General features: G+C 51.8%; 1 protein-coding gene across 1 annotated transcript in view; it reads left to right on the plus strand.

Moving 5' to 3' along the window:
* Nucleotides 1-16,655, plus strand: part of CACNG2 (calcium voltage-gated channel auxiliary subunit gamma 2) — a 117,373-nt gene extending 100,718 nt beyond the window's left edge. The window contains exons 2-4 of the mRNA XM_061205450.1: nucleotides 106-189; nucleotides 14,475-14,615; nucleotides 16,120-16,655. Of these exons, the coding sequence (XP_061061433.1) occupies nucleotides 106-189; nucleotides 14,475-14,615; nucleotides 16,120-16,655 (761 nt within the window). The remainder of the gene's footprint in view (nucleotides 1-105; nucleotides 190-14,474; nucleotides 14,616-16,119) is intronic.
* Nucleotides 16,656-18,508: the final 1,853 nt, after the last annotated feature.

The raw sequence follows: 18,508 nt of genomic DNA on the forward strand, positions 1-18,508 counted from the left end.
GGCTGAGCCAGCTTCAGAAGAGCGAGAAGTCAGGAAGAGGCCGGTGGGCTCTGAATCCCTGGAGCCTAGGATGTCTTACGAGCTCTTTCTTCCCTTGTTTTCCAGGGAACTTCAAAGGTCTCTGCAAGCAAATCGATCACTTCCCAGAGGATGCAGATTATGAAGCTGACACAGCAGAATATTTCCTCCGTGAGTGCATGCAATTTTTTTTTATCTCCTTCCTCGTGGTGGGTCCTGCCCTTCCATCCTTCGAGAGTCAAAGGCCAGGACTATCTAGAGGTCCCTGTCACCACAGAGGGCAGGAAAAAGCTGAGCCTCCCTCCTCCCCTCCTGCCCAGTGGCCAAACCTTCATGCATGCTGTTTCCCTCTGCCTGCAACGCCCTTCTCTCCCCTCTTTGTCGGCAAGTTCCTACTCATCTTCCAGGTTTCAGCAGAAACATCACCTCCTCCAAGAAGTCCTCCATGCCCTTGAAGGGGTTCCCAGAGCCTAGCACCTTTATCACGCTGTGGGGTCCTTGTCTATTTGAGCAACCAGCTCCCTCGCAGTGCTGCCAACTCCACTAGGACTCTGATAGACTCTACCTATCTCGATCATGATTGTATTCCCAGCCCAGTACCCGGCACGTAAAAAGCACTCGGTAGCTATTTCTTGAATAACCCAATGAAGAAACTCATCAGGCGGTGCCGGACTGGAACTTCTACTGAAACAATGAGATTTTTTTTCTTTCCCCACAAGTCAAGTCAAAGTTAAATCCTGATGTAATAGCTGTGATCTTAAATCCACCTGAGACATATTATCAAGCGGAAGTATTTTGAGACCCAAAGGAAATCTCTCAAGAATCAGCAAAAACTAACAAGGCAAAATGTTCCGGGAGAAAAGGATTTCCAGGAGAGGGGCTAAGGGTCCTTGATGCCTGGTACAGCAAAGCCGCCCCGAGCAGAAGTGGTTGAAAGCTCTGCTCCAGGCTCTCAAGCAGCACTTCCTGAGGGAGTTTACTCTCCTCCCAGGAGCATTGCCCGCCCCCTTCTGCTCCCAGGTGCCCTTCCCGGGCCAAAGCCTCCCTCCCATCCCCCCACAGCATCGGTTAGTATTACCCTTGGATCACTTTTATGAAAAATGTAGGGGGCATTTTATTATATGGATCACCCCTGTCGCTTTCAATAATTACTCCTCACATCAAACCCGACTCTCAGGTCAGCCTGAAATCTGGGTTTCATTGCAAGCCCATGGAACACGAAGCCAGCCAGGCGGCTGGGAAGAGAAGGGAAGGAAACATCACGTCATTTACAGCTTTCTTTTTAAAGGGGGGAAATATCTTACAAAGCTCATCCTTTCCCTTTATGAATTCCTGCAAGATGCTGCTCTTAGATGGAATTCCTAAAGGGTCATTTGGTCGTCATCCCCATTACCAGGTCTGGGGCTTTCAAAGGAGCCTGGCGGTGGCATAAAGGCAGATTGAGCGCCTTCTGTATGCCAGAGGCCGCACTCAGTGCTGTGGCAACCCAGAGGAATGAATGAGACACGGTCCGTGGCTGCAGGTAGAGCACAGCCTGGCGGGAGGACCCTCTGAGAACAGCTGGACTTGGGATGCAGGGGCCGGCAGAGACGCACCCGAGGGCAGAGGTGGAAGGAGGGGCAAAGCAGAGCCAGCACCCAAAGCTGCACTGGCTGAACACAGTGAGGGTGTGATGCTTTATCAGCCAGATGCCAAGTGCTTGTTGGGACAGGACCCTTGTCTCATTCTTTGCTCTGTCTAGAACAGCTCTTGGAATATAGTAGGTGCTCAATAAATGCTATTTGTTAAATAAAAGAAAGATATAGGATTCTTCAGTGGGTATTCCTACCTAGTCTATACCTCCATTTCCCTAATTTTAAAGAGAGAATTGCTTAGAATGTTTGGTTCATTTTGGTGTCTCTGGACAGGAGACTTGAATGTACATTAGCAGCGCAGGTTTCCTAGGGTCTGATTTGAATTGACTTAATCCAACCATATTTTTTGAGCACCTGTAACAGAGATTGGCAAACTTTTTCTGTAAAGGGACAGATAGGAAATATTCCAGGCTTTGTGGGCCATACAATCTCTGTCCCAACTACTCACACCTGACCTTGAAGCACAAAAGCAAATACAGAAGCACATGAGCGTGGCTGTGCTTGCTCCATTGAAACTTAACTTCATTTACAAAAACAGGCAGCAGGCCTCATCTGGCAGAGTTTGCTGACCCTTGATCTGTAATATGCCAGTCTGGGGCTAGACAACAAAAGTGACTTTTTAAAGCTGGAAGATGTGAGTTCCCATCATCCTCCATTAAACTCTAACCTGATTGGCTAGAGAAGCTAGAAGACAGAGGTCATTCTTCTAGGAGGAGCCCTGGCCCAATGAGGTGGGCGAAGCTGGGGCCCAGCGAGGTGGGCGGAGCTTCTCCTGGAGATGGGCGTGCCTTTGGCCCAGGGAGGTGGGTGGAGCTGCACCCCGGTGGGTGGGGACTGAGCCAGCTTCCGGTTCTGGCCTGTTGAACCTACAGCACACCTGCCACGAAGGCTGGACAGACCCATGAACCTAACATAGATGCCTCAGGCAGGGATAGAAGGCAGTGTGGGGTGCTGAGGGAGCCTGGCCCCAACCCAGCCTGGAGACGATCATTCCAGAAGGGTTCCCTAAGGAAGGTGGCACCAATGCAGAGACTTGGACTCTAGAAGCATTCATTCATTCATTCGTTCACTCAGGAGACACTCACTACCACTCACCATGTACAGGACACTGTTGATGGTATGGGGACCCAAAGGTGAACAAAACAAAGAAAGTCAGAGCCTTTGTGAGGGTTACATTCTGGTGAAGGAAACAAGCAAAAAGCAAGGAACCTGTTACAATCATCCAGACAAGAGATGACAGCAGCTTGAACCAAGGTGGTGGCAGTGAAGGAGGTGGGAAGGGGTCAGAGCCTGAAAATATTCCCAAGGGTATGCATACAGGATTTTCTGAAAGGCTGCATGTGGACTTCCAGGGCCAGGAAGGAATCAAGGATGACTCCAAGGTTTGTGTCCGCGGAGGGAGCAGGTTGGGATGGGGAAGGATGGAAGCTCAGTATCAGCCACATTAAGTTACAGAGGCCCACGGGGAGGTGTCCTGGCCCGAGACAGGAGTCTAAGAGCTGTCAGCATGGGGATGATATTTAGAGCCGTGAGACTTGATGAAGGCACCAAGGGAGTGGTGCAGAGAGAGAAGAGGGGCAGGAACTGAGCCTCAGACTCCAAGGCTTAGAGGCAGAGGAGGAGGCCCCAGGGAAGAAGATGAGGAGGGGTGGCCAGTGAGGTGGCCTGGGTAACCCCTGCCATCCATGATCCACCAGCTGGATGGAGGATCTTGAGCAGAAAGGGAGGAGGGAGAATGCTAGGAGGGCATGGCTGGCCAGAAGCGCAGAGCTTATCTCCTGGGCTGGCAGAGAAAGTGGGGCTCACTTGCTCTCAAGCCAGCAGGCCAAGCTTCAGGCAAGTCCAGTGCCTCTTGGAGGTCAGGGCAGAAGGAAGGCGCCGGATTAACATCTGATGGGACAAATGAATGACTGAATGAATGCATGCATGCTCTTACTCCCCAGTCTCCAGGAGTATCTGAGGAGTCCACAGCTTCTCCTGAGCTGCAGAGTCCAGGGAGGAACAGCTGTAGCCGGTCCCAATCATCACTCTGGGCCACTGGACCTCTGGCCCCAAGAAGATTTGGCTGATACAAGCCTTGCCCACCTATTGCTACCTTACCCACAAAGGAATGGCGACCAGCCTGTTTATCCCAGGCAGCTCTGCGGGGCCATCGGCTGGGTCTGCGGTGTGTGGCGCCTCCCTAGCCCTCTCCCTCCTTACCAAAGCTCCTTACCTCAAGCTGGTGAAGCACAGAGGCAGTGGTGACCAGGGTGTGACTTCCTATGACTCTCAGGGTGTGTTGGTGTGTCTGTGTCTTGTGCACAAGGGCATGAGTCTGTACTGTCTTCCGTGTTTTTTGGTGCCTGCATGTCCATGCGTCTGAGTCAATCTAAATGTAAGTGCCTGTGTGTTTGCATGTGTCTACTTGTGTGCGCATGGGTCTCTTCGTGGTATGCGTGTGTGTTTGTGTGTGTGTGTGTGTGTTGTGTCCAGGAGATGGGAAGTGGTAATTCCCAGCTGTCCCAATGCGACTTGGAGTGGGGAAGAAGATTCAGAAGAATTTAGTTTCCTTCCACAATCATGTCTTAAGCACCTACTGTGTGCTAGACCCCAAAATCCACTGTAGTGTGGCCCCAAACTGCAGGGTGGGGTGAAGCTCTCCCCACCCCACAGTCAGAGCTTGGGGCTGGGGGTGATGGTCCCAGCATCGGCTACTGTCCCTGACACACTCCGCCCAGGGGGAGGGGAGGGGTTGGCCCCCATAGGTCACACGTTCATGTACACACAGACACACACACACACACACACACACACACACACACCCACCCCAAAGCTGCAGTATCAGGGCCTTGCCATGCCAACTACTCTTTTTCCAGAGCCAGAAGTGGACAGAACGGGGAAGGAAGGGAGGGCTCTGGACAGGGCCTATTCCTCCCCCTCAAGAGAGATCTCACCTGATTACGCTTGAACTGGGAGTTGACATCTTCCCAGAGTCACTGACCCCCTGAGAGCAAGAACAGGCAGGAGGAGATTTCCCTGGGGGCAGCCGTGGGTCAGGAACGGACACCTGTAAGGGAGACAGAGGGGCCATTTGTAAGGGAGGTGGAACGCAGCCAAGGCAGGCAGGACCTTGAGGATTATTTGGGGGTAAATTTACAGAACTTTACCACCAGTAGGAGACAGGAGAACATAACGGCGGGCTTTAGCACACACTGCCTGGGTTCAAATCCAGCTCTGCCACTTCTCAATGAACTCCCCCGGTACTCGGACTCCCCCCAATGGGGATGCTGTTCATTGGTACCTTCGCAGGGTTGTAATGAGGCTTCAGTGAGTCAGTATAAGGCAGCTGTTCACTCCAGCCCCGAGCACAGTAAGCATTCAGGAGGCGGTAGCCATTATGGTCGGTATGTTACACAGTGAAAAGTATGAAGGATAAAGATTAAGGAAGGGAGAGAGGGAGTGCGAGAGTTTTCAGTACAGTGGTCAGAGAGGTCCTCACTGGGGAGGTAACGTTTGAACAGAGACCTGAAGGCAGTGAGGGAGCGTGTCTGGTCCTGCAGATGCCCTGAGAAGAGGCTTCCAGGCAGAGGGAACAGCCAGTGCAAAGTGTCTGAGGCTGGCATGCAGCGAGGCAGAGGGTGTGAGCAGTGGGTGGGAAGCCAGGCCAGGAGTTGTGGGTCTCGGCTTTGCTCTGAGATTGGAGCACGAAAAGGTTCTGAGCGGAGAGGCGAGGACTGACATCCACGCTAACAGCACTGCTCTGCTTCTGCTGTAGAACTGACTATGGGGTCCCAGCAGAAACAGAGAGACCAGTAGGAGGTGACGGCCAGAATCCAGGCTGGAAACACAGGTGCTCAGACCAGGGCGGAAGTCTGGGAGGTGGATGAGAAGGGGGCCGGTTCTGAGGCCGGCAGGTGTTACTGACAGCCTGCATGGGGGGAGGTGAGAGAAAGAGGACTCAAGATGACATCTAGGCGTCCTGGCTGGGAGACAGTGGACAGTGCCGCCCTTCGCCGAGGCTGGGAATGTCGAGAAGGCTGGGTCGTAGGGAGGCGACCGCTCTGTTTCCCAGCCTGCATGTTACGATTTCTGTTACGGACTCTTCTTTCCCACTGGATGGCGAACAGCTTGAGGACACCGAGGGGAGTAGCTGCAAATAGAGAGTCTGCTCCCACCCACCACCCACTCCGGCCAGCACAGGGCCTGCCCCCGGTCAGGCCCGGGACATGTTTGCTGAGTGAATGAATGAGGAACCACCCTCCCTAGAGCCGCCTGGAACGTTCACCCTCTTCCCAGAATGAGGACTGAGGCGGATGGAGGGGCTCAAGCTGAGCCAAAGCCACCCTTCCCAGCCTCGGAGAACCCCCCTCCTCCCTGTTCCCCCTTCTCCACTCCCCTCCGCCAGCCCCACCAGGCACCCAGTGGGTTCCTAGGTGGGAGGTGAGAGGGATACCAGGAGTCAAGGTTTGAGCTTGGGGCTTGGAGTGAAAGGTCCTGAATCCAAGGTGAGCTCTGCTCTGTGGTCTTGGATCAGTTACTCAACTTCTCCGAGCCTCGATGAATACCAGTCCCCCAGGGGGCTCTGAGGATACACTGAGACAAGGGTTAGGGAGGTGCTTTGTTAGGGCTCCCCAGCTGCCCCAGGGGAGCACTGAGGGAAGTCCACCACCCCCTCCTTCCCACTAGAGTTTAGAAGTTCAGGGAGACATCTTTGCAGCTCCGGAAATGCTGGAGGTAGACACGCCCTGAGGGTCACCCAGCCCCATCCTCCCATTTTACAGATGAGGAAAAAACAGAGGCCCAGAGAGGGAAAGTGACTTACCCCAGCCCAGCACACTTTCTGGGATACCATCTGCCTCCGTGATGGTTTTCCAGGCTGCGTGCTCCTGTCCTCTGCCCCGGACCTGCAGCCCCTTCCAGCAAAACTGTCGTGAGGGACGTTCCCTCCAGAGATCACCACAGAGGGGGTGACCACATCCTGCAGTCAGGGAACATCTAAGCTATAAATCGTACTAACTCACATCCATGCAACCAGAGAGAACGCTTCTCGAACGGCGCCTCCCCTTCGTGCCCTCTGCCCACGGAGACAGTTTCTCTTCTGTCCTGGTTCATTTATTTAAGTGCTGGATGCAGCTACCACCACGCTGACTCCACGACCTGCACTTTAATAAACATCAGTGGAGGTAACCCCAGGCCCGTAAGAAGCAGCAGTAATTCGCTCTGCTGTGTGAGAACTAACATTTCGTGGTGCTAGTGGGTACCAGGCACTGTTCTAATAGCCTCAGATGCATTGACTCATCACCCCTCATTGCTGCCCTGGGAGCTGGGTGTGCTGATCGTTGCCCTGCAGCAAAGGAGGGCACTGAGGCTCAGGGGGGTGGCAGGCAACACAGCAAGCGGGATGCACTCAGGCCATCTCTCCTGAGCTCGTGCAGCTGATCGCCCACCCCAGAGACCACAGGAAGTAGGAAGGCATCCAGCACCTGCACAGGTGGTGCTCCCAGAGGAAGCTTGCTGGACTCCGAAATCCCTTTCCTCTGTCAATAGATATCACAAACGTTCATGGGACACTTGACTATGTGTGTGCCTGGCCTGACACTTCATACGTTATCTTCATTCATCTCAAAACAACCCTAGGAGATAGGTACTGTGGGTGTCCCCATTATACAGATGAGAAAGGAGAGGCACAGAGGCCACACAGCCAGTGGGGGAGCCAGGATGGGACCCTAAGCGGTCCACATCAGGAGCCCACGCTCCTAACCACCACTCTGGATGGCTCTCCCTCCCTCCCTCTCTCCCTCCCCCTGCCTTTCCCCTCCTCTCCTCCTCTCTCTCCCGTCACTCTCTCTCTCTCACACTCACACTTTCTCACACTCACTCTCACATGCCTTTACGGCAGTCTATCCCTTTTCACAGCATTCAGGAGGAGAGGGCGAGAGATGCCCCAGAGCCTAGAAGCTCCTCCCAACCCAGCACATCTGCGATTCTATCCCATTAGAGTGGATCAAATTCCAAATGGAATAACAGGCATAAAGTTAAATGTGCCCAGAAAATAAGGAGCCTGCCTTCTGTATACCTGATCATGGCAACTATTTTGATCAAAGGCATGACCAGCACCTGGCCAGCCTGGCTGAGTGGTCCCTAAGCAGAGGTCTGGGCGGCACAGGACCACCAGGGATGGATGCAACCTTAGGCATCATCTGTTCCAACCTCATCTGAGCCAGACCTGAGACCCAAAGAAGGGAAAGCCCACACTCAGGCCCCAGGACGGGCCAGGCAAACAGTGGGCCCCAGGAAGAGGTTTGCCCACCTCTCTCCACCCCCAGGGACCACCTCTCCACCCCCGCCAGACTGAGTGAGGAAGCGGGGCCCCCATGTGCAGTCTGCCTGTCCTCCAGCTGTGCCCACCACAGCAGGACACCATAGGTGCCAGGCCCACAGGGCACTGGATCACGAGATGATTTGCCTACAGAATTTGGCCAAACAGAGGGTGAGTGAGGAATTTATGACTGAGACCGCCCCCTCCAAAAGGCAAGATGTCATTCCCTCCTGGGTACTTATGACACTCTTCATTTCTGTCACCAGCATAGAAAGCAATAAATTGTTCATAGTTTACCAAGGTTCTGTATTTTCAAAAGCTTCCACATTCTTCTTCCTATTTAATCACTGTCACCCTGTAAGGTAGACAGAGTTCTGATTTTCAGCCCCATTTTACAGACAAGGAAGTGAAGGCCCCGGGACACCATGAGATTGACCCAAGGTCTTCCCGAGCCACTCACTAAACACTGGGGCTCCCCAGTCCTCAAGGTGAACCCTTGTACTCTTCCATGCTCAAGCTCTGCTGTGCTCACCTCTGTGTCTGTGACGCCCCTGTTTACAGCTTCAGCCCAGAGTGCACCTCCACTTCCCAATCTTACACATTCGACTGTCCCTCCACACTCCACGTGTGCATCCCCAAAACACCTCAGACTCCGCGTGCCCCAAACCAAACCTTGATTTCCCTCCCCTCACCCCTTAGGCTTGATCCTCTCCCAGTTGCATAAGTGGTTGTATCCAGCCAGCCAGCAAACCTGAGACCCAGAAGTTATCCTCAACGCCACCCTCTTCTCCACCCATATCCACCCATCACCACGTTTTACTTCACCTCCTAAACATCCCGCAAATCCAGCCACCTCTGCCCACACTTTGTACCCACCCTGGTCCCAGTACCACCATCGCCTGGTCAGCAGCAATAGCCTCCCCCTGGTGCCCTGTAGCTACCCTGAACCCCTTCTTAATTCATTTGCTTTGTTTGTTTTTTAAAATTTTTATTGGAGTATAGTTGATTTACAATGTTGTGTTAGTGTCAGATGTACAGCAAAGTGAATCTGTTATATATACACATATATCCACTCTTTTTCCGATCCTTTTCCCATATAGGCCATTACAGAGTACTGAGTAGAGTTCCCTGTGCTATACAGCAGGTCCTTATTAGTTATCTATTCTAATACTGAGTGAAGGAAGTCAGAGAAAGACAAACATCATATGATATCGCTTATATGTGGAATCGAAAAAAAGGGTACAAATGAAATTATCTACAAAACAGAAATAGAGTTACAGATGTAGAGAACAAACTTATGGTTTCCAGGGGGTAAGGAAGGTGGATAAATTGACAGATTGGGATTGACATATTCATTTGCTTATTAAAATGCACATCAGATCGTGACAGCCCTGTCAGCTTTAAGGCCTTTATAAATTTATTTATTTATTTATTTATGGCTGCGTTGGGTCTTCGTTGCTGTGTGCGGGCTTTTCTCTAGTTGCGGCAAGCGAGGGCTACTCTTTGTTGCAGTGCGCGGGCTTCTCATTGAGGTGGCTTCTCTTGTTGCGGAGCACGGGCTCTAGGTGCGCGGGCTTCAGTAGTTGTGGCACACAGGCTCAGTAGTTGTGGCTCGCGGGCTCTAGAGCGCAGGCTCAGTAGTTGTGGGGCACAGGCTTAGTTGCTTCCCGGACCAGGGCTCAAACCCGTGTCTCCTGCATTGGCAGGCGGATTCTTTAAAGGCGACCCGTGAGTTCCTGTGTGGCCTGGCCCCAGCCTGCCTCGTCTTCCTTAGAGCTCCCCAAGGCCCCGCACTAACTCCTTGTGACCAGCCCTTTCAAGTCCCCAGACGAGCCATGCTTCCTCCAGCCCTTGCTCGTGCCACGTCCTCCCTAGAACACCCTACCTCTATTCTGCCCAGTTAGCTTCTCTTATCCATCCATCTCAGCACCAACATCACCCTCTCAGGGAAACCCTCCCTGTTGCCCATGTGACTTCAGAGGATGCTCTGACAGCCAGGGGGTGCAGTGGTTAGGCACACAGGGCCTAGAGTCAGAATCCCTGGGTTCACAAACCCAGCTCCTCCATTTCCTCGCTGGGTGGCCTTGAACGAAGGCTTAACCTCTCTGAGCCTCAGTTTTAGCCTGTGTGTGATGGGGGTAATTACAGCACTTACTTCGTGGAGTTGTAAATGAAAGCAATGGGTTCATATACGTACACAGTCCCACCATCCTCTGATCCCTCAGGCAACATCAGCCATCTACAGGTGACATTAGCCTGTCACTTGCCTTCACGGTGCCATATGGGTACCTTTCTTCCTCAGCACTTCATCCTGGTTGGTAATTACATGTTCATCTGTGCTGTATCTCCTTCACGAGAATGTAAGCCCTATAAAGGCATGGACCAGGCCTGGTTTTGCACCCCTATGCCTTCTGTGCCTAGCCTGGAACCAGGCATGGTGATGGCCACTCAGTCAAGAGCAAAGCATCTCCCCACTCTGAACCACACAGCTTTTCCCCAGTACAGTGTATTATGCTCTCGGCCCGGGGTGGCCAAACTGCAACGGTTAGGCCAAATCTGGCCTACCAACTGTTTCTATAAATAAAGTTTTATTGGAACACATCCACACTCATTTGTTCACATATTGCCCATGGCTGTTCTCAGGCTACAAGGGCAGAGTTGAGTAATTGCAACAGAGACCATATGGCCAGCAAAGCCAGGAACATTGACTATGTGTCCCTTTACAGAAAAAGTTTACCAGTGCCTGCTTTAGGTATTTGTAATCTCCTTTAAGCCAAGGCCCATGGCTCATGGGGTTGGTAGGAGGTTTAAGTGGGTTCATCCATGGAAGGCACATAGCACAGGGCCTGGCACATAGGAAGAGCCCCAGAAATGTCAGTAGGTGTTATGTAGTTCCATACGCTTACTCATAGGAGATCAATAAATATTTGTGCATTGAATAAATGAGATATTTCCTGCCCCTCGCGATAGATTTTAGCGGTAAGACCACCCCAGCCTTAGTGGGAAGTCAGGACAATTCATGGGGAAGTTGTGTCTGGCATGAAGGGGAAAGGACATTAGAAATAACAAAAATTGCTACCTTTTACTGCCCGCCTAGCATCAGAAACCATACAGATATTATCCAATTTAATTCTTACAATGGTGATTCTCAAACTTTCAGACACATACAAGTCTTGTTACCAAGATCTTGTTAAAATGCAGATTCTTTTTTTTTCAGTTTTACTGAAGTATAGTAGATTTACAACGTTGTGTTAATTTCTTGACCAAGGTCACACAGTGAGTAAGTGACAAAGCCACGATCTGAAGTTAGGTGTGACAACTCCAAAATCCCCATTCTGTCCGTGACATTGCCCAGCCAGAAAGACCTCTTTCGAGAGATTGTTTCAGTGTAGGGGTCCCTGCCTGCTCCAAACCAGCTTCCTGCCAGCCTGAATCTGGGTCCTGCGGACTTCGGCCTTCCTAGGCTTGGCGCTGTTTACCGGCTTCCCCCTGTCACCTTTTTTCTGGGCAAAGAGGCCTCTTCCAAGGGAGGCTAGTGTCTGGGTTGGCTCTGCCGGAGTGAAGAGGCTTCTGTTTGTGTTGGCTGCTGGTCGCCATATCATAAGCTGCTTTGGTACCTTGTGAAGTGGTCCTGTTTTCTCCACATTGCTCCCTGCTGGCTGCAATACAACAGACCTCTCCCTCCAGCCTCCCTCCTCTTTATCGCGCACACACACACACACACACACACGCGCGCGCGCGCACACGCGCGCACGCACAGTTTCTCATCTCCCTCCACAGCTGGTGCCCCCTCTCTCTGCCGGCAGGAAGGCTGAGTTGGGACATCCAGGCTCCCACAGCAGACCAGACTGAACTGGAAACGTCAGGCCCAGGGCTGCTGTGAGGCATGAGTTCTGAGGATGCAGTCCCAGTCTGCCAAATGCAGCATACTGCGGGCAGGAAGAACCTGCTTTCTTGGAGGGAGAAGGTCAGAGAACTTCATCTGCCTTGCTCATCTGAGCGGCCGCCACTGTCCCTTGGAAGTCACACCAGTCTCTCTTTCTTTCTTTATGCTGACATCCCCCTTTCCAGGTGGTCAGAAATCATATCCACGTGGAGAGGGCAAAAGCATTAGAAATCGGCTAACGGCCCACACCCATTTTACACATGGGGAAACCAGAGAGGGCAAGGTACCTATCTCAGCCACACGGCAAGTGAGGGGCAGAGCTGAGACCAGAACCCTGATTTCTGGACCCTGCAGGCTTCCCAGGCTCTTTGAAAGCCCCAGAGAGAGAGTCCAGGGTAGTCCATGAGTTGGGCTGATCTGGGCTTGAATCCTGACTTACTAGCTGGGTGGCTTTGAGCAAGTTACTTCACCTCTCTGAAACTCAGTTTTCTCATCTGTAAATTGTGGCAAAAAATACACCCTGCAGGGGTGTTACAAGGATTAAATTATAACATGTACATCAGACCCAACATGGTGTGGGTGCTTCACCAATACTATCTCTTCAATACGCTCTCACCATCCCCACGTGCTTATGAAGATTGGCATCCAGGTAGCTATGGGTGTGCACGTCTGGGCATGCGTGTCTGTGCGGGGGTGTGTGGGCTGGGGGATCAGGTTGGGGATACAGCTTGTCATCTCAGAGATGACTTGCAGGAAGAGAACATCAGCTCGGGTCTGGGAAGGAGGCAGCACCATCCTTGCCTGAGGGGGGAGAGGGGTACTAGATTGCCGAGTAACACAGCTGTCCTCCACCCTCTCACCACTGCTTCTGTATGGGCAGCTCAGGTCCCCCCCCGATACAGACTCCACCCTTCTTCAAGGCCCCCCAAAACAATCCACTCATCCAGAAGCATCACTAGCGGTGTAGCCTTACTGAAGATCCAGGGGGGAGAGAAGAGAAGGGCTTTACATCACACGTCACAGCAAACTGCCTGAAACTCTTAGAAAAACTCTTCAAGTGCTATATAGAAAAATTCTCTTCTTCACATATCCTTCGTGGCCACACTGCCACCAAAAGGAACAGGGGTGGGGCATTGGGGGGGGCACTTCCCCTCCAAAACATAGACCCCCAGCCAACCTCTGGGCCGAGCCAAAGGACCCTCTGTCTAAAAGGACTCAACTTCCTAGGTTACCATTCAAGCCACCCAAACATGTCAAGAAAGCATCCCTTTCCTTACACTAGCCTCCAGACACCTCTGTCTCCTGCCTGTCCATAGCTCCCAGGACAGGGAGTCAGGAGCCCTGAGATCACTCTCTGCCTATTTGAATCCGGATAGAAAAAAATATTTTACTTTCCAGACACACTTTGTAGAGGACTCCACCCCTCTGGGTCATCTTTCAGACACTGTCTCCCCACTATACACCCCCTGCCGCCTTCCCTTTGCCCTCAGCCATCTGTGCCCCTCTGCACTCTCATCCTCCCACACGCAGGAGTAAAATATTCATTAAAATATTTTCTTCTCCTGCCTGTTAGTCCTTCCTTCTTAACTTATCCTGAAGGATTTTTTAATTTGCTTTTTGTTTTTCTTTTTCTTTTCTCTTTTCTTCGCAATGTGTCGGCTTCTTCCTCTTCCTGGACCACCTCTCCATGTTTATTCACAAGGCGAGCTTGTATCAGAGGCTTACTGTGTCTTTGGCTTTGAACTAGGTGGTGGGGACAGAACGAATGAAGAGAGAGAACTGAAAAAACAGCTACATCCTGGCTCTCATGGGAACCCACGACCTATGGTGGACACATATATACATAAGCAAATATTTACTATAATAACTATCATTTATCAAATGTTTACTATGTGCCTTCAGAGACTTATCTAAGTACATTATCAGAATTAACTCATTTAATCCTCACAGCAATCTTAGGAGGCAGGCACTATCATCATCCCTATTTTACAGGTGAGGAAATTGAGGCACAAAGGTGAGATGACTTACCCAAACTTATCCAGCTAATAAACGCTAAAGCCAGCGTCCAACCACTAACTCCTAACCACTATAACACACTGCCTTTCCACATGCCCCAACTGCCCCATAGTGCAGAGGAGAGAGCTAATGACTTTGCCTAAGGAAGTCAGGAAATGCTTTGTGGGGGGGGAGACTTTTGAGCTGGGTTTTGATGGATGAATAGAAGTTTGCTGAGTGAAAAAGAGCAGGAAAGACATTCTAGGAAGAAAGCTCAGTACGTCAAAAGTCAGAAACGTGCATTAATGAGTCATGGGAAGTTTGCCATGGCTGGACGAGAGGGAACGTGGGGATGGGCTGAGACCAAGTCCCACGGGGCCCTGTGGGGCTCATGAAGCGCTGGGGTTTGATCCTTGAGGAAGTGGAGCGTCCCTGAAGGGCTGTGAGCTAGGCAGTGGATTGCTCCTTCTCCCTCCCTCTCTAGCATTGCGGAACAACCTCCACTCTGGTCCTGTGTCCATAACCCACCCCCCAGCCGGCTCCTGTGGACTGCTCTCTCTCCTCCCTCCTGTGTCCTCCCCCCCCCACCCCTGTCTCATAGCCTTGCCGTTCTCTCTCCCCCACCCTCCGTGTTCTCCAGGGGCTGTGAGGGCCTCGAGCATCTTCCCGATCCTGAGTGTGATTCTGCTTTTCATGGGGGGACTCTGCATCGCAGCCAGCGAGTTCTACAAGACTCGACACAACATCATCCTGAGTGCCGGCATCTTCTTTGTGTCTGCAGGTAACAGCTGCTGAGCCAGGTGGGCCAGAGTCCAGGCCCACCAGTGGGGAGAAGGCTGAGGTTGGGTGCCCAGTGGCTGGGAGGACCTGGCAGAGAGAGGAGGGGAGAGCAGAGAGGAATTTCCGGGCCTTGCAACAGGCTGAGTCACAAGGAAGACAGGCTGTGCTGGGGCTCCCGCCCCAACGCAATGCCCGAGCCCCCCACTGAGTCCTCCAGGACCATCCCCAGACCCTGTCCTTTAGCCCAACGATGCATCTTTCTCCCACCTCCTGGAAAAAGGCCCCAATCCCGGGATCCTCTCAGGACACTAGGCCTATCCTCACTTGCCCTCTCCCCTCACTGTCCTACCCAGGTGGGAGCAGGCAGGCATCCAAAACCACATTACTCAGCCCAGTTACGTGACAAGTCACATTGGCTTCAGATGCCAGAAAGAGAACATGGGCTGTAGTATGAGCCATTTAATAAGAACGACTAACGTTTAAGCAGCACCTACCCCGTGCAGACTTAACAGCTTTCATGTGTATTAACTCACATGTATCAACTCATATGTATTCACATGTATTAATCCTCCCCATGACCTGACAGGAGTAAGTCCTATTATTTTTTTTTAATAGATCTTTATTGGAGTATAATTGCTTCACAGTACTGCGTTAATTTCTATTGCACAACAAAGCGAATCAGTCACATGCATACACATGTCCCCATATCCCCTCCCTCTTGAGCCTCCCTCCCATCCTCCCTCTCCCACCCCTCTAGGTCATCGCAAAGCACCGAGCCATCTCCCTGTGCTATGCTGCTGCTTCCCACCAGCCAACTATTTTACATTCGGTACTGTATGTACGTCGATGCTACTCTCCCTTCGCCCCAGCTTCACCCTCCCACCCCGTGTCCTCAAGTCCATTCTCTATGTCTACCTCTTTATTCCTGCCCTGCAACTAGGTTCGTCAGTACAGATATGGAAACTCAGACAACGGTTCCTTTGCCAGAGACTTTGCATCCAGGCAGTCTGGCTCTAGGAGCCAGTCTTAACCCCCTGCTACACCAGCTTCAAATCCCTGTGCAGCCTTGAGCAAGTTACTTAACCTCTCTGCAATCTGTTTTCTCATCTGCAAACCCCTTGAAAAGCACTCAGCAGTGAAAGCAGGTAGTAAATGCTCAATAAACAATATTATTATTATTACTATTATTATTACCATCATTATTATTATTACTACTCAATACATTGTAGGATGCCCGTTGCTTCTTTCCCTTCTTCCCATAGCTCTGTTTCCATTAGCTCTTCCCTTTGCAGCTCTCTCCAAATGGAATAACAGGATAGTAAGGTGATGCTTGCAACACCCCTCTAGACCGGTCCATCCGTTCTCCATGAAAACGCTGAACCAGGGAAAGACCCTCCAGCTGTTCCCCGTCCCTTCATCCTGCCGGGGGCTTGGCATCCTCCTTGGAAACTAACGATCCTTCTCTCTGCTTCCCTCTCCGCCCCGCGCCCACCCTCTGCCCACAGGTCTGAGTAACATCATTGGCATCATAGTGTACATATCTGCCAATGCCGGAGACCCTTCCAAGAGCGACTCCAAAAAGAATAGTTACTCGTATGGCTGGTCCTTCTATTTCGGAGCCCTGTCCTTCATCATCGCCGAGATGGTCGGGGTGCTGGCCGTGCACATGTTTATCGACCGGCACAAACAGCTGCGGGCCACGGCCCGCGCCACGGACTACCTCCAGGCCTCCGCCATCACCCGCATCCCCAGTTACCGCTACCGCTACCAGCGCCGCAGCCGCTCCAGCTCCCGCTCCACCGAGCCCTCACACTCCAGGGACGCCTCCCCCGTGGGCATCAAGGGCTTCAACACCCTGCCGTCCACGGAGATCTCCATGTACACCCTCAGCAGGGACCCCCTGAAGGCCGCCACCACGCCCACCGCCACCTACAACTCCGACAGGGATAACAGCTTCCTCCAAGTTCACAACTGTATCCAGAAGGAGAACAAAGACTCTCTCCACTCCAACACAGCCAACCGCCGGACCACCCCCGTATGAAGCTCACGCGGGCCTCGCCAGCGCCGCCGCCGCCGCCTTGGTCCCGGGCAGAGCCGGGAGGAGGGGCGCGGCCCGCGGTGGGGGGGGCCGGGGCGGGGGGAAGAGGGGAGGAAACGAAACCATCCACGGGGGACAAACCTTCCAAAAGCAAAAAAAACAAAAAAAGAGAAAAACATAAGTAAATTTTAAAAAAAAAGAACAACATATAAGAGGAACAAAGACGCAAAACAATAGAAAGTGTGCAAAAATATAAACGAGGGAAGGAAAAACAAACTTTAAAAAAAGCAAGAGAGGATAAAAATTAAAAATAGAAAATAAATCTAAAAGAAAATGCATGATTTCCCATGTACCATTATTTTAACGTTTAATAAAAACCAATTTAAATGAAAACATACAAGGGAACCAAGATAATATTAAAGCAGAAAAAAGAGAAGGAGCAGAAAGGAAGGGAAATGTTCTTTGCATTTATCAGGGGTTTATGTTACTTTTTTTTCATGCGGAAGAGTTACTTTTCTGTTCCCTTTAATCCCAAGCTGGCTCTACCTCCCTGGGTGAGTTGGGGGGGTGGAGACTCAGGGGCCCCGGGGCCAGGTGAGCCTCCCGGTCACTGCCAGGTCCCTGGAGCTTCTGGATGGGTGCCCTAGGAACGCTAGGTGGCTTGCGAGCCGGCTCCACCCAGCATTGATGGGGCAATTGTAAGCCTCCAGGTGACCCAAGAGTCCCTGGTCCCTCCTGTCCGAAAGGTGCCTGGAGGGGGGTGCACCTGGGGCTTGTCCGGCCCCAGTGTTCCCAGTCCTTAATGGTCCTTAACCCACTGTGATGACTTCCTAGGCCTTGAGGGAAGGGAAGGAGAGGAGATGGCTGCTGGTGACTTGCAGAGATGCCCGGAAAACCCCGGAATCCTCAGGGTGAGCCTCTTGGGGTCACTGCCCCAAGCTCCTGTCCTTGGGGGCAGGAGATGCCCACCCCCCGGGGGATATAAAGCATCTCTCCCTCCTCACCCCTCACCTCAGGGCCACGCGATGACCCTGGGGCGATGCTGGACCCCCAGACTCATAAGCCCCCAGCCCCTTGGGAGGGGGGTTCACAGACCCTTTGGGGGGTCCTTGGACTCACTGAAGCCCCCTCAGGGCCCAGCGGGTCCAACAATGACACTGCAAAAAGGTTTCTTTTTACAAAAGAAAAAGGAAAAACAAGTGGTGATTTTTTTTAATAAAAAAACCACAGACTATAAATAAATGTAAATATATAATAAGTGGATTTACTTGCAAGAAAATCAGATAGTATTTTTCTTTTAATTCTTTTCCAGCTTTAAACTGTGAAAACAAAAAAAAAAATGGGGTGGGGTGGGGGACTTAAAATTTAGCAGGGAACTTGTAAAGAGAAAACAGAAAACAAATATACAAATCCATTTTAAGAAACAAACAAACAAGCTGCTGTGAGAGATGAGAGCTGGGCTTCAAGCAGGAGGGAGAGGAGAAAGGCCCCAGGGAGCTGCCGGGGGCTGTTAGAAAAGATCTCCTCCTTACTCCAGGAAAGTGCTACTAAAGTGAAAGAGAGAGAATCGGTCTACACAAGTGAGATCGCACACCCCACTCACACACACACACACACACACACACGCACACGCATGCACAGTCCTCGAAGCCCAGCACTGGAATCACTCATGGGGACACACATTCAGTCCATATCCTTCCATCCCCTTCCCCAACCAGAGGCAGGATTCAGAGGAGACTGACTCATGCCCACCAAAGCCATTGACGACAAAGCTCTATATTGGCCTTTATGCTCATGTGCGCACTCCCACCACACCACGGTCACACATGCACACGTGCGCACGCGTGCGCGCACAC

This window comes from Eubalaena glacialis, chromosome 11, assembly GCF_028564815.1.
Source record: "Eubalaena glacialis isolate mEubGla1 chromosome 11, mEubGla1.1.hap2.+ XY, whole genome shotgun sequence".
In the NCBI taxonomy this organism is placed as follows: domain Eukaryota; kingdom Metazoa; phylum Chordata; class Mammalia; order Artiodactyla; family Balaenidae; genus Eubalaena; species Eubalaena glacialis.